This window comes from Poecile atricapillus, chromosome 17 (assembly GCF_030490865.1).
Source record: "Poecile atricapillus isolate bPoeAtr1 chromosome 17, bPoeAtr1.hap1, whole genome shotgun sequence".
Taxonomy (NCBI): Eukaryota; Metazoa; Chordata; class Aves; order Passeriformes; family Paridae; genus Poecile; species Poecile atricapillus.
In genome coordinates this window covers 10,697,872-10,724,713 of record NC_081265.1, presented here as the reverse complement: position 1 = coordinate 10,724,713, position 26,842 = coordinate 10,697,872, and the positions used below count along the sequence as shown (strand labels likewise).

The window sequence follows — 26,842 nt, the reverse complement described above, 5'->3', positions numbered from 1 at the left end:
GCACAGCATTTTAGATTGAGACTTGCAAACCTATGTGATGGTATAAAGTACAAACTAAGCAGGAATTCCAGTGTGCCAGAGATGTTGGAGCTCAGGGTTCTGGATCCTTGGGGAGGGAGGAGGGTTTGAGACTCTCTGTGGGAAATGTTCCCCCCAGGCAGCCTGGGGCTGAGCAGGGAGGGCTGCAGCAGGACCTCGCTGTCACCTTCCAGTACCTGAATGGACTTGGGACAAGGGCTGGAGGGACAGGACACAGGGAATGTCTTCAGACTGACACAGGGCAGGGCTGGATGGGATGTCGGGGTGGAATTGTTCCCTGGGAGGGCGGGGAGGGCTGGCAGAGGTTCCCAGAGCAGCTGAAGGGCCCAAGGCCAGGCTGGACCCTGGGGCTTGGAGCAGCCTGGGCCGGTGGGAGCTGTCCCTGCTGGGCGGGGCTGGGCTGGGCCGAGCTTTAAGATCAGCCCAGCTGCAGAACCCCGGCCCAGCGCTGCTCTCGCTTGGCAGGAGGGGGGGACCCATCACCTTCTCCTCGAGCCGCTCGGGCCGGCGGCAGCTGCACATCGAGGGCGCCTCGCTGGAGCTGTCGGACGACGATGCCGAGAGCAAAGGCAGCGACGTGAACGAGGCTCCGGCCGCCCCCGCCGAGTAGCGCCCGGCCCCGCCTGCATGCAGAGACCTTTCCAGCCCCGGGCCGGAGCGCTCGCAGCGCCCCGCCTGCCCTCGGAACTGCCTTGTGGCCGGAAAGCTGCCTTACGACCCTCGGCATGTGCTACAAGGTTCCTTATCATAGGTCAACCATGTCTTAAGGCTCTCCAGCCTCACCACACTGTACCCTGCTTCAGATATAGGTACAACCGCTTTTTTATATATAGTAAACAACCGGGATCGTCTCTGTTCAGTGCATCTCTTTTCCAGATACTCATTGTAAAGCCATTTTATAAAGCATCATGTGAAGGATGAAACTTTTTTTTATCAATCCAGAAGCGTCATTCCCAGCGGGTGGGTGGCCAGGACAGACCCCTTGCCGTGGCTGTGCATGCCTTGTGTCCAGCAGCATCCTTCAGGCCCCGGGCTGGGCGCAGCCTCTCGGATCAGTGAAGACCAAACCGCACCCGTTTCTTTCTTTGCTCCCAATTGTTGTGATCCGCACACGACCCCTGAGTGAACTGTGAAAAACGGCCTTGGGAAGTGTTAGAGGGAAGTGTAGGGATGAGTGAGTAGCGTCCATTTTTATCCTGCAGTCCCATTTGAAGTGTTCTCAGCACCTGCTCCATCCGTTCGTGTCCATGCAGTCCAGGCACTCCGAGGTGGGTCCCGTCCCCTGCGCAGCCCCGAGCGCTCAGAGCCCCCGGGGCCCTGCAGACACCCGGGCTGGGATAATGTGAACACCAGTGGGAAATAAACACACAGCACAGGCAAAACTAATTTATTAATGTGAGCCAGGCCGTGGGAGGCTCCGGGAGCCCCGGGGTCCTGTCTGGATGGATGGATGTTGCCTGCCTACAGTTAACATGCCAGTGGATGTGAATCCTTTTTTTTTTTTGTTGTTGTTTTGTTGTTGTTTTTTTTTTTTTTTTTATTTTGAGCAGTATTACAGTGAGTAGTTAGCGTTCTTTTTGTTTAAATAGCTGAAAACTGACATTACAGAAAGTGCCTTAGACACTACAGTACTAAGACAACGTTACATATATAATTTGCCTATATAACAATGATTTAATGTATTAATTTTGACTGTGCTTCATATCATGTACCTCTCTAGTCCAAGTGGTATTATTGATATTAGTGACAATGAATCAGTGTTAACTAGGAAACTTCCTCTGCCACATGCTCAAAACCCATGGATTTCCCCTTTTTGGTTAAAAGCTTTAACATCTGTCGCAAAGGTTTTGTTGTGTGTGTTTGGATATTTTTAATCAAACTGGCTGTTGACCACCAGGCGTCTGACTGCAAATATCTTGTTTTCTTGTATACCCATATTTCTAGACAATGATTTTTGTAAGACAATAAATTTATTCATTATAGATGCGGCCGCCTGCTCTGTTTACTTACTGGAAGAGCTCTCCCGAGGCTGGCATAGACCTTAATAAACGAGATATGACTGGAAGCTGCCTTTTCCCTTCTTCCTGTTTTGTTTGCTTGCTTTTTTTTTTTATTTTGACCTAAATACAGCATCAATGGCTTGGTCCAAGCTGAGCCTTTGCTTTGAATGCCACTGGCAGGGCCCAGCTGGAGCACAAAGCAACTCTGAGCACTCCTGCTGCCACTCAGTGCTGTGGCACAGCCCCGCTTCTGCCTCCTGCAGGGCCAGGGCTCCAGCCTGAGCAGCTACATCCTCTATTTTGGGGTCTTGGTGCAGAACCTGCCCTGCAGCCAGTGCAGGAAAGGCCTGGGAGCTGCAGGAGTCCAGGGTGGGAGCTTTTGGCTGGGTCTGAGACCAGGGTGGGCCAGAGCCAGGTGGGAGGGGAGTGAGGGAATGAAAAAGGTGAGGGAATGAGGAGAGAGCAGCCTGAGGGGCTGGGCTGCAGCTGGGCTGCAGCTTTCCTTTTCCATGGGACCTGTGGTTCCAGGCTTGGGGCTGGATGGAAGCTGGGTCAGTCCTGGGCACCTTTTCCTCCTTCACTGCTGTGGAAAAGAAGAGATGAGGAAGGGCTTTCCCTGCCTCTGGCACGGCTGGAATCCCTACCCCAGGCAGACAGCCCGGGCCTGGGGTGAGGCTGAGCTGGGGTGGTCACAGGGAGGGTGACCCTGGTGGGCTGGACACGGGCAGGACACTGCCCCAGGGCAGGACAAAGACACAGCCCCAGGACTGGACACAGCCCCAGGATTGGACACAGCCCCAGGATTGGACACAGCCCCAGGACTGGACACAGCCCCAGGACTGGACACAGCCCCAGGACTGGGCAGCAGCTCCAGTGGGAGCCGAGCCGGGCCGGAGAGCGGCAGCAGCAGCACAGGCACAGCCCCGGGCACAGGAAGGGATGGAGCAGCCCGGGAAGGGCCCCAGCCCAGCTCCCGTCCTCTGGAAATTCCTTCCAGCTGCTCCAAGGAGGCAAAAATCCCCCGGGAGGCAGCTGGAGGCTTCCAACACTTCCCCAGCTGAAATTCCATGTCCCCCCTCGGTGCCAGCAGCAGAGGCTGGGATGGCCCCAGCAGTGCCCGTTCCCCAACATTCCCAAGGGAAGGGGTGTGGGATAACCTGGCATTGCCTGAACACTGGCCCAGCCCTGGGGCTTGGCAGAAAACCCTCTGGGACAAAGGACGAGCCACGGCCACTGGTTCTGCAAAATCCACTGATTCCACATTAAAAGAACTTTATTTTTGGAAGATTGCTCTCATTTGTTTTCATTCTTTTGAAACCACATCATGTCAGTGGCACCAGGGTGGAACGGTACATCCTATGGAAACATGCCAGAGAGAGGCTGAATAAATAAAGCTACAAAGCCCAAGTTATGTACAAAGACCTCAGGCAAAGGTATTATGTTTACAAATCTATGTACAATAAAACAAATGTAAACAGTCAAATGCAGCAGAGGATGCACAGGAAGGAAGGACCTTACAAACCCTAATGGCAAAGGGACAATCCCACCTCCACTGCTGGGCCAGTGGGGTTTTTTTTCTCAGCATTTGTAACTCAACCACCTGGGAGCTGCAGAGCCCCTGAACGACGATTGCTGAACCCTCAGCTCCAACCCTGGCTCCATTTGCTGGTTCAGTCTAAAAATCCACTGACTCTGAGGCACATGGACAGAGAAACCACACAGATGTGTTGCTTGAAAGACCCACAAGGTTCAGTCGCCCCAAAGTGTCACAGAAGCCCGCAGGTGAGGCTGCACAATCCAGTCCTACAGCAGGGGGGTGATGGGCAGGGGGTTCTTGGGGCCAGGGGGAGCAGCAGCTTCCTAAAGCTCCCATGGGGCTGCTGTGTGTGGGGTGAGGGACGGAGGCCGAGTCCAGCAGGGCTGGGGAGCTGTGGGGCAGCCCTGGGGGCACAGCCCCTGCACACAGCACTGCCCCAGGGCAGCGAGGGCAGCTCAGCCGGGCTGGGCTGTGACCCCCCAGGGCAGAGGGGATGGAGCTGCTCACCCTGTCCTGGGCCAGGAGCTGGGGCCGGCTCCCAAGAGCAGCGCTGGCCTCCCCCGGGGCACTTCCACGAGGTCTGAGAGCAGCAGGGCTGGGAGGGGACGGGGGGGCCGGGAGAGCAGCGGCCCCGGCTCTGCCAGACCTAAGTGAGAGGAGAGGGAGAGCCAAGAGGGCGAGGCTGGGCCTGTCCCCCAGGCAGAGCAGGACTCGGTGTCCCCAAGCACAGCAGAAGGTGGCAGCCCGTGGGGCCGGGGCAGAGAACGTCCACTACAGCGACAGCAGAAAACAAACTGTATTGACAGGACATGGAGGGCCGTGGGCTCGGGGTCTCCTCTCAGGGCCATGTTCCAGCGGGGTGGGTGGGAATGGGGAGGAATCGGGAGCAGTTCTTCTCGAGGTGGGCTGAGAAAAGCATCCAAGTCCAAACTCCCGCGGCTCATACGCTCAGGGGGAGCATTCCCGGCGCCGAGGACGGTCGGGAGCCCCCCAGGCCCGGGGGGCCTTGGTCAAAGCCGTTCACTGCCCTGGGAAGAAGAGACAAGAGTCAGGGGTCAGGGGAGGAGCCCTGAGCCCACTCCTCCCTCCCAGGGGCTCAGGGACTGTCCCAGCCCCGGGGCTCCGGGCAGAGCTGAGCCCACAGCCGCTCACTCCGGGCTCAGCAGAGCCGGCTCTGCCCCACCAGCCCCACCCGAGCAGGGGGGCTCTGGCTGCCTCCACAGCCCGGGGGCCACAGGCTCCCCCTTCCCCTGCAGCTTTTCCATCCGTGCTCTGGTGATAGCATGGAAAGGCACCAAAACAAGAGAAAGAAATCAGCATTACTGCAGTAGGAGACAGAATGAAAGGAAAATAAAATACCTTAAACACAGCAACTGTAAAAAAATACTCAATAAAAGGTCCTGCCTAAGCCTCCAGGAGTGAGCTGGGAAAAGCTCCTGTGCTCCAGCTCCAGACTCAGGCAGCTCTGGGAGGTGTCTGGAGCCTCTGCCCACAGTGATTGACCCCAGCCAGGTCCCCTCCTGCTCCTGCCCCCTTTCCCTGGCCCTCAGACCAGCCCAGCACTCTGTGGTGCCTGTGCCAGACCCTTGTGCTGGGATTCCCAGGAAACCAGACAGAGCCAGGAGCAGCATTCCCTGCTGGAAATGTCCCTGCAGTGGCTCCTCAGGGATGTTTCTGACTGCCTGTCCCTGCAGTGCCATGGGCTCTGTGTCCACATCCAGCCACTCTCTGCCCTGATTACTAATTTGGATTACTCATTAAACTGCATTTCAAGCTGTATTTTGTACTTGGCACCTTGTGCCCAAGACTTCCTCAGCTCTAAGTATCTGACAAATCCTCAGTGGAAGATTCTTCTGGAGCTGAACAGCCTGGCCTGAAGGGAAAATGGAGCTGGTAAAGCACACTTGGAGCTCTGGAATTGCACAGCTCTGGAACTGCACACCCCTGGAACTGCACAGCTCTGGAATTGCACAGCCCTGGAACTGCACAGCTCTGGAATTGCACAGCTCTGGAACTGCACAGCCCTGGAACTGCACAGCTCTGGAATTGCACAGCTCTGGAATTGCACAGCTCTGGAATTGCACACCCCTGGAATTGCACAGCTCTGGAACTGCACAGCTCTGGAACAGCACAGCCCTGGAACTGCACAGCTCTGGAACTGCACAGCTCTGGAACTGCTTCCAGCTGCTGCAGCTGAGCTGGGCAGGGACAGTGACACTGAGCAGGGACACTGCTGTCCCTACCCACACTGTCCCCTCCCTGCTCTGCCCCTGGCCATCTCCCAGCCACATGTGCCCTTGTTTGCTTTCCTGTCAGCCACAACCACACCACTGCACATCAGCGAGTCAAGAGCCACAAAATGCTGAAGGGAAATCACAAGCCAAGGGCAAACCTTGCAAACGGACTCCATGGTGAAGCCACGCTTCCCCTGCATCCCTGCTGTGACCAGTTCCATCACAAACATGCACTTCTTTGAAGGATTAAACAGGAGAAGAAAGCAAGCAGCACTCAGGCTTATGTTTGCAACAGGTCACAGCAGCAGAGAGGTTTATTCGAAGTCAGGAGAAAGCAATTGCAGGCTCAGGCTTTGGTCATTAATTTGATCGGGGCCCATTAGTGTGTGGCACTACCAACTACCTCGTGCAGTTACCAGAGCCCCCAGAGCTGCCCCAAGCCCCAGGTTACACCACATGCAGCCAATCAGTGCAAATGAATTCATTTACCCATGACCAAGGTGGGGAATATGACCTTCTCACGCCTAGTGGAGAGAAAGGGAAAGTTTATGCACACAAAAATGACATTCCTGAGCACAACCCTTGAGGCAATAGCTGGGGCCAAGCACAGGTGTTCAACCAAAGCTCAGTCTGAGCTCTGCAGGGGCAATCCAGCACAGCACAGGCACAGGATCACCACCCCAGGCACCCACGGCTCCCTCTCTCCCAGGGAAACCTTTAAATAAGGTTTAAATAAGGTGGATCAGGGACTGGAAAAAGACCCAGATTTCCCAGCCTGGTGTAATCTGGCCAGGGCTGTGGGTGACAGAGCAGAGACACCTCTGACTGCTGTGTGTGAGCACAGGCACTTCTTACATTAAACTTCAGCTCATTCATGAAAACAAAGCCCAGGGGATTCACAGAAATAACCAAGAATAACCATCAGCTGTGAGGACACTGGCATTCAGGACTGCAGGAAGGGGTAGAAGCACCTCAGGCTGGCTTGTCCCAGTGCCAGGGCCCTGCAGAGCCCAGAGCAGTTTTGTTTCCTGGACATTAACAACCAATTAACAATAATTACAACAGCAAAAACCAAGTATCCATCCTGTGGACCACCCTCAGGTGCTGTTCTGCCATTCCCTGGCACCTGGACAGAACCTGCACATTCCTGAAGGGCAAATCTGCAGGAGACTGATCTTACACCAAACACTCTGAGTTTTTAACAAGCAGGTAAAGCCTGACTCCCCCAGTTCTGCTGCCAAGCTTTGGTGCAAGCCCTGCTGTGCTCCAGGCCACCCTGAAGCAGTGCTGCCCTGTTCCCCTCCGAGAGCAGGGCCTTGACAGGAGCTGGAGATGCTCAAATGTTTCAACCAAGGGAATGGCAGAAGGAGGAAAACAAACAGGGTGTGGCTGAGTTACCTCTGAGCCAACCCCACCACTCAGCCACCAGCTGCTCCTGGCTGCAGGCTGGAGCTGTCACAGCTGGAGCAGGGTCACACTCACACCTGGGTCAGGGTCACACTCACACCCGGGTCAGGGTCACCCACTCACCCCTGGGTCAGGGTCACCCCTGGGTCAGGGTCACACTCACACCCCTGGGTCAGGGTCACCCACTCACCCCTGGGTCAGGGTCTCACCCCTGGGTCAGGCTCACACTCACACCCCTGGGTCAGGGTCACACTCACACCCGGGTCAGGGTCACACTCACCCCTGGGTCAGGGTCTCACCCCTGGGTCAGGGTCTCACCCCTGGGTCAGGGTCACACCCCTGGGTCAGGGTCACACTCACACCCAGGTCAGGGTCACCCCTGGGTCAGGGTCACACTCACCCCTGGGTCAGGGCACAGCCAGCACAGGCTGCCCTGGCTGGGCCCAGCTCCCAGCCAGGCTTTCCCCAGCAGGGATGCACACAGCTGGAGCACAGCACAGGCACTGCCAGCAGCTCCTGGGCACAGAGCAGGGCAGCAGACTGCCTGAGGGACAGCCTGGGAGCAGCACACGGGGACAGGGGACAAGGCCAGGACAGTGGGGCCATGCAGCACCTCTGGCAACTTGCAATAAGCACGTGAACCACTTCCAGCCCTTTCCCTGTCCACTAACACCTCCAGCTCTGCTGCAGCAGGCTTTCTAAGCCTTCCTCAGCTCCAGCCTGCTCCTCCCTGCAGAGGAGTGTGATGACAATCTGCATAATTAAAAGTGACCCTCACCCCACAGAGCAATCAGCTTATTGTCACACCACACCTCAATATAGCCACTCTGCCTGCTCAGAGCTGCCATAATCCCTCCCCAGCACTTCCCTGGAGCTGCAGGAGCACTGCTGGGGGATGCACAGCCCCCTCAGCCCTGCAGCACACACAGCCCAAAAGGCTCATTTGCACGTGACTTCAAAGTTCTGAATTCTTCCTTTCCCAAAGCAGCGAACACCAGTGGCTCCAGAAACTCTCAGTGCCAGTTTTTGAGGTGCAGCTTGCCCTGCTCCCCACACAGCCCCACTGAAGATGAATGTGGAAAGCTCAGCTGGCTGCTCTGGTACTTTCAGGTTAGAAACAGCTCATTTCATTCTCTAAAACAAATGTAGGATTGAGGAAGTGCTGAATGTCAGCATTAAACTGCACTGAGGTTTAACGTGAAGACACGCAGGGAGCACGGAGGGTGCTCAGTATCACTGAGTGCCATCCTCAGTACCACTGGAGAACTCTGTGCTTTCCACCTTGCACACCCCCAGGGCCCTGTGCTGGGAGGAACCACGGAAAGGCTCCTGCAGAAGCATTCCCAGCATCCCAGAGGGAGCTCTGAGCATGGCACACACGCGGGGTCCCTGCTCCCAGGAAAGCAATCCCTGGCTCTGAGACTGGCTCTCAGCAGGGAGGAGCCACCCTCAGCAGCCACAATTCCACACCAGTGGCTCATCCCTGAGCTCCCAGAGGAGGTGTGAGCACCCAGAACTCCCTCCCTCCCTCCCTCCCTCCCTCCCTCCCAGGGAACATCCCTGCCTGCCCTCAGCTGCTTTGAGGCACTCTGCAGGTGAGGTTCTGCACTTCCCCAGAGCACACCAAGCCCTGCTCTGCTCCCGAGATGCTCTCAGAGGGCCCATTCCTCACTGCCAGGCTTGCTTACAGCCACCGAGAGATCAGGCAGGACCCACCCCCCACACCTGCTTTTCTCCCTGCACCACAGAAATGCCCTGCAGGCTTTGCTCCACCGGGTGTTTCTGCTGCAGGATGGAAGCTGTGCTGGCCTGGGGCCATGAAAGGTGCCCCAAACAGCCCCGGCTGAGGGCAGAGCTGTGCCCTGACTCACCCCTTGTCGAAGAAGGAGGTGTGCCCTGGGTGTGGGTACTTTGTGCCGTTGCTGCTCATCACGGCGCTGTTGATGTTCCCTGAAATGTAGGATTTCCGTGATGCCTGGTCCTTCGCAAAATTCCTGCAAGCAGCTAGTTTGGATTCTAAGGCCTGTGAAAGGGGAGGGCAAGAATAGTAATTAAAAAGAAAGGTAATAATTAAGGGGAAGTATTTTACTGCTCAAGAGCCCAAGATTGCCATGGTCAGGACTGCAGTGTGATCACCCTTGGCAAAAAAATGGGAACAAAGCTGTCATTTCCTCTGTCACCCAACCACAGAGGAAACACACAGATGCTGATGCAGACTGCCAGACATTACTCAGCTCCACGAGGGCTCAGATTCTAGAACAGATGAACTCTGAAATAATTACCCAAGATAAAGAAGCCAAATCCTAGCAGAAGTTACCCAAACTCCTTGCTTCAGCAGCTGCCTTGAGCTGATCAGAAGACTGAGAGCCTCAAGCAGAATTCTCAAGCTTTGAGAGGGACTGTGCATTTGGAAAGTTGGGTTTTTCACCAGGACAATGCCTCCTGGAATTTCTTTCTTAATCTTGCCTTGCAAAATAAAGTCAATTTCTAAAGCTTCACTGCCACCCTTCCAAACAGGCCTGGTGAGGTCTTTTTCCCCTCTGTAAAGTGACAGTGACTCCTGGAAGGAGGAACAACATCCTGATTCTCTCCTTTACTCCAGAGCATCACCTGCCCTTTCTGCCACCATCTGATTATCCCCCTTATCCTGAATTTCCATCTGGTGTAGCAGAAAGTCCTTACTCACTACACCCCCCCAGTGCACAGGGGGGTTCAGAACATTGCAAATGCTGCACTGGAAACTGAAATTCATCTCCCCAAATGTGGGATTTGGTCCTGCTCTGCACAGAATATTCCATTAAGGGAGCACTGACATGCTGGCACAGGTAAGTGAGCCCTGTGCAGCCTCCCAGGAACCCTTGGATTTAGGAATTATGGATTTACAGGCAGCTGCAGGTAACTCTGGGTGTCACAGATTGTCCCCTGGCCACAGGCAGTGTGGTCTGATCCAGGGACTCCCTGTCTCAGCTGCAGGCAGGAAAGCAGAGGGGAAACTTCCTGCAGGGATGGGGAGTGTAAGGCTTGGGATGAGGCACAGCCAAGCCCCAAAGAACCTGAGCAGCCTCTAATTGGAGCTGGAATCGAGCTGTGGCTCAGGGCAGGCTGGGAGAGCAGCTTGCTTATTTGGCATTTCCTGTCCTCGCAGAGTAATCACATGGGATTGTCACTAAGCTCCCTAAATCCCCTGCAGACTCTTCCTCACAATGATCCCCTTTTGAACGTGTCACTGCTAACCCCGAGCTGTCCTGCTGCCCTTTCAGACCGAGGCTGAGCTCGCTGCCTCCAAATGGGAGCAGCCAGGCAATTTTTCGTGTCTAACTTTGCTAAAACAACTGTCTGTAGTGCAGCTCCTGCCAGGCCCAGGCCCAGGCAGCCACAGCTCCCCTGTGCTCCACTCACACACAAACCACCACCACTCAAGGAGCTCCTGGGAGCTCAAAAGTAATTTCTTCTTCCAAGAGGAAATCCTGGGTCCTCAACAACACTGCAGCAGATGTTTAAAGCACTTCTTCCCTGCTAACAGTGTAATCCATTTAAAGGCTCATGCATTTCACTTCCCCACCAGCCACAGATGGGAGCATTTGGCTTTCTCCTCATTTATTTTCTCACTTTCTTACCAAAGGTTTCTAGGCTGGTTTTTCTTTCAGTATCTGTGGCAGATCTTCATGGGAGAGGAGCTTTCCCCCCAGGAGACCCTGGCAGGGTGATCCCAGCTCCTCCCTTACCCAGGGCCTGAGCTCCAGCTCTGCAGCCCAGACAGAGGAAGCTGCAGGCCCAGTTAAGGTAAGAACAAGTTGGCAGGGTCTAACCCAGCACTTGAAAAATTTTTATTTCAAATATGAATTTTGTCACCTCAAAATTGGATCAGAACCATAGGATCAGGCTTTAAAAGTCAAAATAATTGAAAAAAATAATAGGAATTATCAAATACTAAACAGTGAACGTGGATGATTTGGCATCTGCAGAATGTACCCAGCACAGGCTGAGGCTGTGTTGTGATGGAGCACAAGGACAGAAGCCCCAGGAGAGCTCAGAGCACTCACCCCCACTTTCCGTAGCAGATCCCCCACAATGTTGAGTGCAGATATTCGAGCTGAAGGAGTCAGTGGGCTGGTACCAAACCCATTTGGTATAGCTGCAAACACAGACACATCTTATTATTTCACTCCTCCACAGTTCAGGTTTTTCAAAAATTTAAATAAATCAGCTTCTACATTAAAAAAAAACAACAAAAAACCAAACATATCCACAATCTTGCCGCAGACATTTTGTACAGTTACCCACAGTAACTGCAGGATCACAGCCAGGGAAAATGATAAAGCTTAATTCCTGCCCACTGCCCTGGTTCCCATTAGCCCCCCCAGCAGAGTTCATGCACTCTCCATCTACAAGGCCACTGACTGCAATCCATCTAATCCAGCCAGAGCTCCCTCTGGAATCCACTCTTCCTCATCTGAAAAATCAAGTATTAATCCCTGTGACTGTCCAGAGCCTTCCAGATGGGAAAAGGGGCTGGACTAAGACCCCACTGCATCAGGGAGGAAACAGGACCCCTGGGAAGTCAATGTGGTAGACAGACTTCTGACCATGCTCCCCACCACTGCTGCTGCACATCTGAACACAATTATCAGTCCCTGCACTTCCCTGCATTCCCAAATACCTTCAGGGCTCTACAGCAGGCACCCAGTGCAGAGTGCAAAGCTCTGCCTGCTCCCAAAGGCAGTGTCAAGGCTTCACTGTCCTTTTCCATGCTGCTCCCTCCTGACACAGCTGCCCTGGGACTCCAACACACCCCATGAAATGTGTGAGCTCCACACCCCCACAGCCACCTCAGGTTCCTTAAGGAGCATAACCAGACCCCATTCCTATGGATGATACCTTTTGGGGAAGGAAAACTATTTTCTGATCCTTTTCCAACGGGTGTAGCTGGCAAGGAGAGAGAGGCCTGGACAGCTGAATCCATCTTCTCACAGTCCAGAGTGGGAGAGCTGGGTGCTGATTTCCGGGTCACCTCCTGCTGCCGTTCCCTCACAGCCAGCTCCTGCCGCAGGTCTGAGGGTTGAGAGAAGGGAAAAACCCACAAAATCCCATATTAGTGATTGATTCTTTCACAAATGTTTGGGAAGGGCAGCAGGAGACACTTCCCAACAATCCTGGGTTAGTGCCTGCTGCTGCCTCCTCCAGCAGTGGGGACACCTCTCAGAGCAGCCCCATCCCATCCCATCCCATCCCATCCCATCCCATCCCATCCCATCCCATCCCATCCCATCCCATCCCAGACAGGAGGGAGCACACAGCTCCCTGTCCCTGGATGGGGGTAGCTGATTTGCCCCAGGATTTCTGCCCATTTGCAGTCACCAAAACTGCAGCTGGACACAAAGAGCTGCTGCTGCTGCTGAGCCCAGCTCCTGCTCAAACACAGCTTGGAAAAACAGAGCAATGTTTTTCACTCCTATTCCTGTGTTTCCCATTCCCTACATTCTCCTCCCAGTTAATAATCCACACAGGCCAAAGGCAGTCCAAGGGTTGCACCCAGTTTCTTGATGCCCTGACAAGTGAAGGAACAGAATGGAGGGCAGTCCAAAGGACAGAGAAAAGCCTGGGCATTAGAAAAGCCTGGTCTTATTCTCACATCCCTCCCCAGACTGAAGCTTATCCCTACCCTGTCCCTTCCCTTTCCACAGCTTTTTGTTACAAAGAACATCCAGCACAGCTCAACCATGGATCTCTCAAGTCCTCAGAAAGACGCAAACAAACATTACAAGTGAGTTGTTCCTTTTTTGGCAGAGCAACTGGAGATTTCACAGATCTCCTATTCCTTGCCTCAATCTGGTACCAAAGCAAAAATTAACTGCACATCACAGCTTTTAAGTTGTAACAAATATTTAGAACTGATTTTAGGTAAAACAGCAAAGCTGAAGGGAAAATCTGTCTGGGCTCCCAGAAGAGGATCTGAGGCTGTTCAGTCAGAAATGTCATATTTGAGTTTGACTGTAGCAGTTCTTTCAGAGGCTACTGTTCCTTCTTGCTGCCAGGGGGAATAACTCACAAATGCTAAAAATGTCCAAATGACTCATCTAAGAAACAAGATGTCTGTTTTGCTGATTGTTCCAGTGTTCTGGAAAACAGTCCTCTGGGTTTTGCTGGTTTTTCCAGTTTGACTGCTCTAATCTCAAATTACAATACATATACTTCCTCAGAAAATTTCTTTCTTCATATTTACTACAAAATCCCTGCGCTTCCAATAAAGCTCCCAATTTCTGGGGCACAAACTCGCTTCAAAATGATTCATAAAGGAGACCAACAACAAAACAATCCCAGCCTGCTGTCAAGGTGTGTTCTTACACTCAGGTCCAGGCCTTAAACTAGAAAATATTTTAGAAAGCTTCATTTAGGGAACAAAGTTGCAAACCACCAATCTCTAAAGTACATTATTGGCTGGCACAGGCCTATGAGCAGATCACTTCCCCAGTTAAGAGAAATCAGTTTATAACATCATTAAAATGCTTCCCCAGCATCCTGAATGTGAAATCTACTGGGGAATTCCCAACTCCCAGAACTTATCCTAGAACACCATCCCAAACACATCCCACAGGTCTAAACACAGCCTTTACCAGAGTATCTTAAATAATATATTTAAGGTAACTTCCAAGGGGCTTAGAAGGAACACAGGAGAGATTTTTTGAAGAGTTACTTGGTCATTTATCCTGCATTTCCCTGTCACTTCCTGTGCTTTCCCTTCCTATAAACCCACAGCAAGAGGAACTTCTGAAGCAACTTCTTCAGTTCTCTTCTATCTGTGAAACAGAGTATTTTTGTGTTAAAAATCCTGAATTCATCTATTATTAATTCTACCCTAAATGAGGAAATTTTTCTTTTTGTCTACACTGGACATACAAAGAACACACTGTTAGTAAAACCTAAAGCATCCAGTTCAAGTCTCATCATGTGAGGCTTTCTAGAAACATGAGCTTTGCTTGCTGCACATCTCTTTTAGCAAACCAACCCTGCACCAGGAGCCAGAACCAACCAGACCAGCCATACCTCTTGCTTCATCCTTTAATCTCTGTACAGAGACCAGCAATGACTCCTTGTCATCCAGTTCGCTTTCTAAAAATGCATTTCTCTCAATAGCTTGGTTCAGCCTTTGTTCAAAGTCTTCCAATGAAACTATTGTTGCCCTAGAAACAAAATCCAGAATATTAGGTTCTTCAGCTCAGCCAGAATAAAAGCTTATTCAAAAGCATAACAGAAGGTAAATGTTAGCAGGGCTATGTTCAAGGTAAGCATTTGAAGGCCATGGAAATGCTCCTTAGAAAGGAGTAATCAACTCCAAAAAACAGGAGAGAAAAAGTTGAGAAGAACACGAGAGCATCTGGCTCTCAGAGATGGACCAAAGCTGTGGGAAAGAGCCAGGCCAGAGCAGGCAGCTCCTTTTTCCCCAAGCCATGCTCCAAAGCTGGGCACTGACCAGAGCCCCAGCTCAGGTGGGGCTGGGCTCCCAGGGCTCTGCCAAGGTGGGCAGCAGAGCACTGGGACATTGCCCATGACCCAACTCCTCCCAAAATCAGTGTCAGAAGTTACTCATGAGCCATGTGGGAACAGGGCCTCAGCTCTCAGATCTTTTTGCAGATAGCCAGAGGCTCATTCCTGCTCTCCCTGAATCCATGGCAGAATTCCCACTCAGCAGAAGGGAAGCATGACCTCCTCCCAAACTGGGTGTTCCCACAGCAGCCAGGGCTCATTCCAGGCACTTGGAAAGGGCAGGATTGTTCCCTCCAGCTGTTCTGCAAGGGACCAGGAGACTCCTTTGGCCTGTTTGATTTAACAGGGACTATGGAAAGCAGGAGCTTCTGACTTCAAAGGGGCTCTGAGGCAGCAGGAGCACAAACAGCAGTCACTCATCTGGGGGTACCAAGGGCAGTGCCATGGCCTGGCTGGCTCTGGGCTTGCTCCTCACAGCAGCACAAACCACACTGCCCTTCCTGCTGATGATGAGGGGCAACTGCACTGCTCAAAGAATGCAAAGTCTTGGGGGTGTTTGGGGTTTTTCTGATTGTTATTTTAGCTTTCAGGAACACTGAAATGCTCGAGCTGAGTAGCAAAGAAAAGATCTTTGTGGTGCAAACTTGAAGGGAAGAGGAGCTTAGCAGCCTTCACCTCTTTGCACGTTCCAGGTCATCATTGGCCTGTTCCAGCTCCCTCACATATTTGTGCAGCTGATCTTTGATGGCTCTTGTCTGGCTCAGGTCATCCTCCAGCAATGACACCTGCTTGTAACTCTGGGCATACTGGTGCTCCAGCTTCTCCTGAAACAAAGAACAGGGGGATAAACATCAGCTGCTGGCACTGGCCAAGTCATGGGCAGGAAACAGGGACAAGAAGCATCACTCTCTTTGCAGCATGCTGGTTTGGGACTGCTGGTAATTCAGAGCAGAAACTGGAGAGGGAGAAGGAACATGCTGTGAATGTCAGAGCTGGCCATGGTACAAAATCCCAGCTGCCTCTGAGGGATGCATCCCTGCATCTGCTCCCCACAGCCTGCACTGACAGCTGCTCCAGGAAGGCAGAGAGAAATGCAACTGGCACAGCCTCCCCTTCTGTGCTTCTGCCTTGACAACACCCACCCTGACACCAGAAATGCTCTGATGTGTCCTTTGGCAAAAATGGGCCACTGAAATCTGTCACAAAACCTCCAGGCCCACAAACTCAGCCTGAAAAGACTGAAGAATTCACTGCCAAACACCCTCTAAGGGCACTGATCAGGGCCTATGGAGAAACTACTGACCTCATAAAACACATCCTGAGCCTGCAAGAGACTGGAGACACAAAGTAATCCCATAAATCCTCCTTGCACTGAGTGAATTTCTAACCTCTGTCTTCACTAAATAAGCCAAGATTGCCCAAAATGATGCTTTTGCAAGATTTCAAGAGAGACAAGAACTTGTTAACACAGAGGCATCAATTCAGAGCTACCTTCTGCACATGCAGCTCCTTAAGCAATTCCTGGCTCCACAGACACGGCTGTGAATGGACGTGGAGACTCCCTGAGAAATGTGCACAAATCACCCATTTTCTGGTTTCTTTGGGGTCTCATAAAACCAAGGAGACCCTGAGGGCAAAAAGACTGGTTTGCAAAGAAAGGTGACAAGGCAGTGGCCTGACAAAACCCCTGTTGCTATGCTGATGTTCCCTGTGGAACAAATAAAGCCCCAGGAATTCAAACCAGCACAAACTCCAGGAGGAAGTTTCATGACGTGAACAAGAAAAGTTCTGCCAGAAATGTCCCTGGCCTTATTTGGGGTACATGCCACACTTCAATGTGGATCTTAACCAGACAACTCTTTTTTTATTTGGATATTCAGTGCCCAAGAGCAGCCCAGATGAGATCCAAGATGTCGCTGAAAGGAAAAGCAACACTACGACAGAGAAGACTTACCTTTAATGTTTCCACTTCATATTTCAGTCTTTGGTTATCTGCTTGCAAATCTCTGTTCCTCTGCTCAGCTTGCACTAGCTGTGCCTCCAACTCAGCTTCTAATTCCCTGCTTCCCTCCTGGAATTCAGCCAGCTCTTCACGAGCCTCCTGGAAGCTGCAAGGAGAAGATTTCATCAGTGGAAAATCCAGCATCTCCCAAGTTAAATCAAAGCCTGCAGCTCTTCTAAAATAAAAAGCTGAAAAAACCAGAGTTTTAAAACACTTTAGTGTCATCCATAGACCTCTAAGGTGAAAAAGAAAAATGGGGAAAGAGAGAAATTACATTAAGCTAAGCTATTGAAGGAAATTAATTCTCTTACATCAAACCAAACAGCCACCTTGAATGCCTGTGTGGATCAAAGCTATTTACAGGATTCATGGGAGCCTGAGAAGCACTTTGTGCTCCATTAGCTCTCACTGCTGGCAGACTTTATGGAACAGACAATGAATTAAGCAAACATTTAACCAGATTGTGGTCAGAAACTGAAGAGAACAACAGTTTCTGCACCTTTGCACTAGCTGGAAAATTAAAGTTTGTAAAAATCATGCAGAGTCAGGAAGGCAGGACATGGTTACCTCACACCACCACAAGTTATTAAATACTAGAAGTAGCCACTCCACATACTTTGCTTATTAAATTTGCATCTTTACCACAGGTAATAGCTCAGCCCTGAGCAAGCAGCAGAGAAAACCACTGAGGCTTTAGGCAACAACACATCCAGTGGTGTCTCAGGTGGAATTTCTGACACACTGGAACAGCTTAGGGTTCTCCACAAGGACAGGCCCCTCCACATTCCCAACATGTCCCTCCCAAAAAACGCCAAACCAAACAGAAAAAGCCACTTGGACCTTGGGCTCTTAGGGCTTGAGAGGGATTTAACCCCAAAAAAAACTCAGCCCACCCCCCAGATGCACAGCATTACTCCAGAGAGCAGCTTCTCTTGGCACTTTTGGTAACAAAAAGCCCTGTGTCCCCTAAGAGATGCAAACCACTGGTGCAGGGAGGACCAGGAGCCACAAAACACTTGAATAAAATGCAGCAGACACCAAATCAGCCACTTTTCATACCAGTAATTCCACTACAAGAAGCTTGAGGGAACAGGAATGATACAAGGCAAGCCCAAAGGTGCCTTCTTATGATAAAATATCAAGATACCACTTAAGGCAGCACTTTAATTACACAAAGGTGCACATGATCATAAAAAGGCTCTGCTCTTGCTCAAACATGCTCAAAACATAGCCTGCAGTTCTTGGCATGGTGACACTGGGCAAGAAACACTCAGCTCCCACAGAGATGGAAATTTTAAAGCTGGAAATCCTTTCCAGAGAATTCTCTTCTCACAGGATTTCTCTAAAGTATCGAATAACCATCTTGGTGTGGCCTTGTAGAGGAATAGATTAAACAGCGTTCCGATCATTAAGAACCAAATTCAGCCTGCAAATCCACAATACCTTTGTTTGTACTTCAAGGAAAGCTCTTTCCAATATGCAGTTTCCTCCTTTGGACTCGAAAAAGTAGGGATTTCTTCACTGTCCATGATCAACACGACCTGCAGGACACAAACACAGGAATACACTCAGGACAAACCCAGGCAGAGCACCCCAAAAACCTCTGCTCAATCCTGGCCTTCAGCCACAGCACCAGGATGTGGCACCCACACCCAGAATGTCCAGAATCTCGCCCAGGGCTCATCCAGCAAACAGACCTGCCCCAACGAGCCCCAGGATTTTACCCAGCCTCTGGAAGTGCTTGTGGAGCAGCCTGAAATGAGCCCAGAAGTTTTGGTTGGATTTTGTACCTGCCACCAAAACTCCAGTTGGTGCCACAAGCCCACCCAGGCCCACAGCTGGGAATACACTCAAATTTACAGCTATCAGTTTCCACTTTAGTTCATTAAATGTTTTTAAGAGATTTTGCCCCCTGCCACCACACAGTGACTGCACTAGGGCTGCTTTTAGAGCTGCAGAGGTGAGTAGTGAAGGAGGATGAACACTCCAAGTGAGGTAATTACAAACAGCTCTGTGTGGAGATCAAAACTCAACTTATTCTTCCTGCAGCAAGTCCTGGCTAATTCCTACTTGCGTCACATGCAGGTAACAGGAATTATCCAGGTAGTTCTGCTGCCTCAAACAGACACAAGCAAGATCAGCCTCTCCCATAGATGTCACAGAGGACTGTTCCCAGCCTGGAGGTGTCCAGAGAAGTTTCCCACACCAAGGCACTGCTGTGCCCTCTCCATGAGGATCCTCCTTTCTTGGACCTCCCCAGGCAATCAGCCAGCACAAGAAACACAACCCAACACACTTTTTGTATGGTTTTCTATGGTCTGGGGGACATTAGAGGCCTCAGGTCTGACAGGTGATGAAGGAGATAAAATGCAGAGCAGGACCAGGAGAATGCTCAGACCCCAGCCAGGAGAGGCACCATTGCTGAGCCCTCCCCAAGCAATCCCACAGCTCTTTAAGGCATTTTTTTTTTCTCCTCAAAAAGCCAAGCCTCAAATGCTGTCCTTAACACCCAGAAAAAGAGCAGGGTGAACCCAACCTCCCCTGTGCTCCAAGCAGAGGCTGTGAACAACGCCTGCACCAAGCCCATTGATCAGAAGAGCTGATCTAAAAAGTCCTGACTTTCACACTCTAACAGCCATCACTTCTCTGTCCCTTCAGGCTAAAATTGTCACACTGATGTGTTCTGTATCTCAGTGACCCACATTTTTGACACCTAAAAGTGGGCCAGAACAATCCCATGCTTTCGTCAGAGGGCAGCCAGGCCAAACACAGCAAGGCAGAACTGGCACATTGGCTCTCCAGCTGAGCCTGCAGCTGCCACAAGCCAAGAGCAAATTTATCCAGAGGGTTCCAAGCACCTCAAAAACACCTCCAGTCTCACACTGTGTTTATTTAACTCCACAGCTTTACTGCAGAAGCCAATGTGTCATGGCTCAGGTCCTCACACTGCCCAGGAGAACGGATGGTGATTCCTTTCCTGCGCTGAGCAAATGAAAAGCACCTGTGGAGCCATTCCCACCACAAATTTCAGACAGGATTTTCTTTGGGAGCACTTACATCAGCCATTACCAAGGCAGCTCAGTCACTCCACAGGGATGAATCCCACACCCTGTGCAGAGGTTGTGGATGTGGAGCTGAGGATTCCTGCCCAAACTGCTGCAGTTCCTCACTGGGAGCTCGGAGGGGAGCAGACACCTGGCAAAGCTCTGCTGTGCCCAGTGATTCCCAGTGCCAGGACAAGGCACTGCTGGGTGCTGTCCACAGCTCTTGTCCAGCACTGATCCAAGCCTTCCATAAATGCCTCCAACCTTTCCCTGCACAGCTCTAAACCAGCACAGCGCAGAGGCTCTGACCAGCAGGACACACATTCATCCCAGAATAAATCAGATAAAGCACAACACAGGCTCAGCCCCCACAGCTCCAGAGGGGCTGAGCTCAAAAGGTGAGCAGCCAAGCTGGCTGTCAGTAAAATTCGGATATGGCAAGGAAAAACCTTGTACAAGGAAGCATCTTACATCATTTCCTAGAAGTAGCTGAGATAAGGCACAAGACTCCTTCCTGTCTGCTCACATGGGGCACACCCTTGGAAATCAACATCCACGGGATCTCTGCAAGCACAGCAGCCCTGCAAGGACAGGAAGGGCTGCCTGGGGCTCCCAAGGACAGGGGGTGTGTTTGCCCCCCACTCCTTGTCCAAACACCTTTTCCTTTCAGACACTGGAGGGAGGAGATTCAGGCCCTGGGCAGGAATTCCTCCTTCCCAACGCTCCCAGATCTTCTCCAGCTCTCTCATCCTGCCTTGGTGAAGTGGCTGGTAGGTCATGATTCATGATTGCCCCTGCTCCGTGTTCCCCACCATCCCTAATGCTATCAGCAGGGATTTGGGACCTGCTGACTGCTCTGCATAAACCCTGCTGCAGATGCCATGCCAGCCTGCACTGCTGAGCTCCAGCATCCCTATCCTGCTATTTATCACTTGTATTCCCGTGGGGGGCAGGAGAAGGGCACACAGACACCCTACAAACACGATGCTTCACAGCCAAAATATCAACCTGGGAGATGCTGACAGCTTCCAAACCTGCTCCCAGCACACATGTGGCCACGGGAAAATCCTTCACTCTGCCAGCCCCTGCCCATTCCCTCAGAATGACGGCACAAAAACACAGACTGTGCAAGCAGAGAGCAAATCCCAGGAGTTATCAGAACACAACCAGACAATTCCACACATCTCATGTGTGGGAGAGAGGATGCCCACGGAATACCACGAGTTTAACAAAAACTGCTTTGCCTCAGCCTGTTGTCCCAGCCCCAGGAATTCTGTCAGGAGCTGAGAACCAGCACGGCCAGCCCTTCCTATTCAGGGCTCCTTTGCATACGTGGCACTTGCAGAATCCAGCCTTTGACAAACAACACTGAGGCTTTCAGGGGGCAGACAAGACAATGCAGCAGCGTCTTCCAGGGAAAATGAGAGCAGGCTTATACTGCTGCCCACTCAAATTCATTCCAACACAGCTTAGCATTCACACAGTGCCCTGGGAAAACACAGCTCCGTGGGCACAGCTCCAGCTCCAAAGCTGCTCCCAGACAAGAACTACGTTCAAAACACCGAGGCTCCTTTCAAGCCCCCCCCAACAAAGTCAGCAGGACACAGCAACTCTCCACTGTGAAAAGGAAAGAACTTTTCCACGCTGCAATGACTCTAAAAAAACACAGAGTGGAGGTTAAGAACTTGTCTAAATCCAGAGGGGTTTATACAGCACAAATCTGTTTTCCCACCTCCAAAGCATCCTTCAAATGAGGAGCAGTATCCTCCGGATATCACGAGAGCCAAAAGCTCAAGAATTCACCAGAAGGAACCCAACTAACATGCAGACTATTTTTCAAGTAATTTAAGGAATCTTGCATTCAAGGCCAACCCCAAATCTCTCTGGAACCACCTCCCAGCTAAGCCATGAAAACACAAACACAGCTTGAAGCGTAACACGGTACCTTAAAAAAGCTTCCCGGGCTCTCCATGTGACGGGAGACTGCAGCGAAGCTTGGGATGAAATCTAAGACCAAAACACTCAGCCTGAAATCCAACACGACATCTCAGCTGGGACCCACCCCTTCCCACAGTGGGGAATCCACTCCTCCCTGCTCTCAAAGTCACTCAGTCCCTCACACGTCACACCAGGGATGACTTTGAGCACTGTAATTCACCCTGGATGTACCTGCAGCATCTCAAGTGGCTGCAGAAAGAATTCCTCCTGATTTTAATTGCCTCACACTGTCTCATTTAAAACCACCTCATAAATACTGCCATATAAAGAGAAGGAATATTATTCGGTCTTCACAAACAGGTCATTTTTCTGCACATTTTTCTGCTTTCTTCCTCACAACCCCATTTGCCCAATATTTTCAGACACCAAACATGAAAAACTAAGCAGAAGCAAAAGCAAGGCCACTCAAACAGGACGAAGCACAAGGCTGAACTCCCCCAGCTACGCTTGGCTGATCCCCCCTCCCTTCAAGGCACCACAGAAGTCCACTGACCTTTGGAATTAAACAAGCAACCAGCTCAGATAGGACTGGATCAAGAAGTTCTGCCAAGCTCACATGTGGCCTTCAGTTCTCGAGATAACAACCCAGTGTGGCTATCACAAAATGTCCAAGTGCCTGTTGGCTGCCAGTCCCCCCTTCTCGGAGGCAATGACGCCGTCACCGAGTGCCAGCACCACCCAGGGCTGCCACCCACAGCAGGAAGGACCGTCCACAACCAGCTCCTCTTCCTCTTCCCCCTTTTTGCTAATTCACAGGCAGAAAAGCAGAACAAATCTTGTTTCTGTCATTCTTCACCTTCTCAAACCATGAGGACCAACAGGTAAGTTCCAGCTCTTGAAGCTCTCAATTTTTACCCCGCAAACACAAAACTCAAAGCAAGGTAAGCCCAGCACTTCAGCCAAAACTCAGAGCAAACGTGCACTGTCTTATTGGAAGATGCAAAACAAACAAGCAGAAGCCGTGGATTAGATTTCACCGATCAATTTGGGCTTGTTTTGCTCATGCTGGAATAGGAGCCGGCGGATTTCCATACGCCTTTGGATGTGTGCCTGCATCCATTGCTGGGATGAAACTGAACCTCTGGGAAGTGAACCTTCTCCTGCAGTTCTATTTTTGAACTGAATGTTCTCGAGTGAACCACAACAAATGCCTCCTCCTCTCTTACAACAGCAGCACGGGAGCTTTCAGGAAGAGAAGAAAGTCACCGAGCACAGCGTCAGCACAACGCTCCTTGCTCTGCTGCAATGAGAAATCCTGCATTTCCAATTTGGGCAGCACAGGAGACAGGAAAGAACCAATTCCTACCTGCAGGAACTTGGTGCCAAATTCAGAAAAGCCTTTAAGATAAAGCAAGCAGCACACAGCAAAGCCTTGTTATCTCAACAGCCTCATTAATCAAATATAATATGTCTGCTTTGCACCACATGGCCAAGACTCATCTGTCTGGTGAATATTTGATATCCAGTCACAGGAAAACCCTTGAAGAGTGAGCCAGCACTGGGTTAGAAGCCTTGAAACCAGAAGAAATGCACTGATGCAAAAAGCCTCTTCTCAGAAATCAAGCTACAACTACCAAAAGTATCAGAATTTCATATTAAAAAATGTATCTTGCTTTCACAAACATGGAAAGTTTCAGACATTTGACCTCTGTTCCTTCCCAAGTAACCTCACTGACTAAAAAAGAAGAGGTTGGTGTTCCTGCTGCAGGTTCAGTACCTGCAGAGGTGAAGGAAAGGCTCCTGGAGCTGTGAATGTCCCAGAACACCCTGGCCTGAGCACGGGGACAGTCTGATCCCAGCTCCGAACCCAGGAACTCCAAAGGGATGAATCCACACAGAGAGGAGTGCACAGCAAACTGAGAAGGAAATCCAGGCTGTGGAAAGGATATGCTTGTCACTGCCTGAGCCTCTCTCCCTCCTCGGCAGGCTGGTGAGGTGTGCCAGGCAGCAGCAGCTCTCATCCTCACCCACTCCAGGCTGCCACGGACCTGAACCCCTCTGGGGATCACCCCACCTTCTCCAGCTCTGCCTGCTTCAAACCTTGAGGAATCCCAGGGCACCCCACCCAGCAGCTGTGATTTACCTGAGAGCCTGAGAGCTCCCTGCTGCCCCAGCAATCCATCCCTGTGACAACACCTCCTGGGAAGGCGGTGGCCAGAGGGAGAGATGCTTCTGGACACCACAGAATGAGCAAGGAATTCCAAGGGAAAAACACTCAGCATGGATTTCTGCCAAAAGAACTGAATTCTGTCGCTTTTACATCTCTGAAGTTCCACCAGTGCTGGGGGGGTAAAATGGATTTGAAAAATCCCCCCCAAAATGGCACCACAGAGCAGCCCCCAGCGGAGAGGGGCTCTGCAGTGAGCACTTAACAACAGGAATATTAAAAGTAACCCCCCAAACTCTATGTTGATCAGGAGAAGGAACCAGCACAACCTTCCACTGAGCTGTGGGGACAGAAAAGCCCTCGAGGGACATAATCACATCATGAAAAATCTGCTCTGTTGGGTCTGGCTGGCTGTGCCCGGGGGTCAGGGCAGCACAGCAGTGCAGGCAGTTTGCTGAACACACTCCCCAGTTTATCTTGATTATGTTTGTGGTGTCACAAATATCAAGGGCTGCAAAAATATCATTTCCCTTCTGCAGTCTGACTTTCCTGGCACCTCAAAAAACCAACAGTAATGGACTGAGGGCATAAACTGTACTTTGTTGCTGTACTTCCTGGCAGTCTGCTGCCAGCAGCGTCTCCAGAGACAAGATTCCTTGTGACACCAAGGTCACAGACATCATCAGTCTCATGCTTTCTCTCCACTTTCTTATTTTCCTTTCTCTTCTCTGTCCTTCTCCACCAAATGAGGAATTATCTTCCATACCTGCAAACTGTAAAGAGTCAGGGGGAACAAAAAGAGGGTTTTCCCCTGGAGAGGAAGGAAGACAACTCAAACACTGACTCAAGCACTGTCTCTGAACACTTCCTTCACTTCTGGGACTCCCAGTGACAAGTGGGATTAAATCTTCTCGCCTGGGCTCTGCCTCCACATACACAACAATACAGAAATGCAGTGCCCAGCCAGAAAACAGGACAGGGGATCTCTTCCAGGGCAGACTTAACACTGTTAATCCCAGATCCACACTATTTACCCACTTCTGCCACATCCTGTGCAGCCACAGTTAACTGGCACCATTAACCAGCCTGTCTGTGCAGTCACACCGCAAACACATCAAAATGACATTTAAATAAATAAATATAGAAGCACAGGAATCATTCAGGTTGGAAAAGACTTCTGAGATCATCAAGTCAACCTTTGACTAATCACCACCCTATCAACCAGACCAGAGCATTGAGTGCCACATCCAGGAGCTTTCTGAACACCTTCAGGGATGGGGACTCCACCATCTTCCTGGGCAGCCCCTTCCAAAATATCTAAAAGCCTCCCAGGCTCTTTTTTGCCTTGGGACAGCTTCTTCCCCTTACAGTTACTTTTATCTCTAACAAAACACTGACCTTGGAAAGGCCACCAGCTCTCCACAATGTCCAGGAATTGTTTCTCGGGGGGGTGGGGGTGGGAAAAAAAGGTAAAGGAAGAAAAAATACTTTTCTGAAGTATCCAAGGAACTCTTCTACAGCAGTTTCTTGTATTTAACCACCTCTCAGGCAACAAATGCCAGCGGCATCCAGAAGTGCCCTTCACCCCCGCACTTGTGAGCAAGTCAGGAGAGTGGAGAGGGGAGAGAAGGCCTGAGTCACTGCCAGCGCAGACTGGGCTGTGGGTGGGAGAGCAGAGCTCTCCTCCTCCCCAGGAAGGACAGGGAAGGGTGGGGGGCACCGGGCTGAGGGAAGGCTCGGTGGGAGGCACCGGGCTGAGGGAAGGCTCGGTGGGAGGCACCGGGCTGAGGGAAGGGTCGGTGGGAGGCACCGGGCTGAGGGAAGGGTCGGTGAGAGGCACCGGGCTGAGGGAAGGCTCGGTGGGGGGCACCGGGCTGAGGGAAGGGTCGGTGGGAGGCACCGGGCTGAGGGAAGGGTCGGTGAGAGGCACCGGGCTGAGGGAAGGCTCGGTGGGGGGCACCGGGCTGAGGGAAGGGTCGGTGGGAGGCACCGGGCTGAGGGAAGGGTCGGTGGGAGGCACTGGGCTGAGGGAAGGCTCGGTGGGAGGCACCGGGCTGAGGGAAGGCTCGGGAATGGCTCTGCTCTCCCGTCACCGCATCCTTTCCAGCACGTCTGCTCGATTCGGGTCACGCTCATCACTCGGCCACGGGCTGCTCGGGGCTGGCCACCTCCAGACACAGCACAGCAGGGCTCTGTGGGCTCGGAGGGGATAACAACCCCGGAGAAAACCCTCCCTGGAGAAAACCCTCCCTCCATCACTGACAAACACCCAGCGGAGAGCACGGAAGCACAGGAATGGAGCTGTAAGATGATGGAGCCGTGAGGAAACAGCCCGTGTCCCCCAGCAGGGCACTGCCCTGAACACCCCAGGGATGATGACTCCAGCACCACCGCCCTGCCCGCTCCAATCACCAATTCCGGGAGGGATCTCTTCCTAAAAAACACGCTGTGCCCCGGGCATAGGATCGATCGGGGATTTTACGAGAACAGAGGCAAACCACGCGTCCAGCTCCCTGCCAGTGACGGGAAATCGCCCAGGCTCGGGGCAGAGGCCGGCGGAGCGGCGGCCAGGGGCAGCTCCGGGCCGGGGCAGCTCCGGGCTCGCTGCGGCCGGGCCAGCCCCGCACCCGGCGCGGTCCCGGCAGGGCGGCGGCCGAGCGGGGCCGCGCCGTGACTGACAGCTCGCAGAGCCAATGGGAAGCGGCGGCGGCGCGCCCGCAGCCAATGGCGCGGCTCGGAGGCGGGCCCTGCCCCGTTGTCAATTTGCAGCCAATCGCGGCTCGGAGCGGGGCCCGCAGCACCCCCGGCCCCGTCCCGCCCGCCCCGCGCCCCCCGCCCGCCGCGCCGGGCCCGGCCCGCCGAGCCCACCGCGGGGACCCCCGGGCCTGCCCCGACCCCGCCGCTCACCTGAGCGCATCCCCTGTCACAGCCGCCGCAGCGCGCGCCGCCGCCGGGGCCGCCTCATCCGGGGACTGGGGGGCGGGGCCGG

The 26,842-nt window shown here is 52.2% G+C and overlaps 2 protein-coding genes and 1 long non-coding RNA gene across 9 annotated transcripts in view; 2 read left to right on the top strand and 1 right to left on the bottom strand.

The window, feature by feature from the left end:
* MYH10 (myosin heavy chain 10) overlaps positions 1-2,104 on the top strand; it is an 88,052-nt gene extending 85,948 nt beyond the window's left edge. Inside the window, exon 41 of the mRNA XM_058852127.1 lies at positions 505-2,104. Within this exon, the coding sequence (XP_058708110.1) occupies positions 505-649 (145 nt within the window). The 3' untranslated portion in view covers positions 650-2,104. The remainder of the gene's footprint in view (positions 1-504) is intronic.
* Positions 2,105-3,276: 1,172 nt separating this feature from the next.
* NDEL1 (nudE neurodevelopment protein 1 like 1) lies at positions 3,277-26,842 on the bottom strand. Of its 7 annotated transcripts, XM_058852138.1 has the most exons (10): positions 21,694-22,154; positions 18,148-18,245; positions 16,657-16,810; positions 15,378-15,526; positions 14,262-14,398; positions 12,096-12,269; positions 11,261-11,352; positions 9,089-9,240; positions 6,300-6,334; positions 3,277-4,604 (listed from the first exon to the last, which is right to left on the bottom strand). In XM_058852138.1, the coding sequence occupies exons 1-10, from the start codon at positions 21,718-21,720 to the stop codon at positions 4,597-4,599; spliced, it is 1,026 nt and encodes a 341-aa protein (XP_058708121.1). In that variant the 5' UTR covers positions 21,721-22,154; the 3' UTR covers positions 3,277-4,596. The 7 variants fall into 7 exon arrangements, with proteins under 7 accessions (XP_058708121.1, XP_058708115.1, XP_058708120.1 ...); XM_058852132.1 differs by lacking the exons at positions 6,300-6,334; positions 21,694-22,154 and adding an exon at positions 26,761-26,842; XM_058852137.1 differs by lacking the exons at positions 6,300-6,334; positions 21,694-22,154 and adding an exon at positions 26,266-26,415.
* Positions 22,431-25,308, top strand: LOC131585735 (uncharacterized). The gene is made up of 2 exons (XR_009279029.1): positions 22,431-22,567; positions 22,918-25,308. It is a non-coding gene; the product is annotated as an uncharacterized LOC131585735 (long non-coding RNA).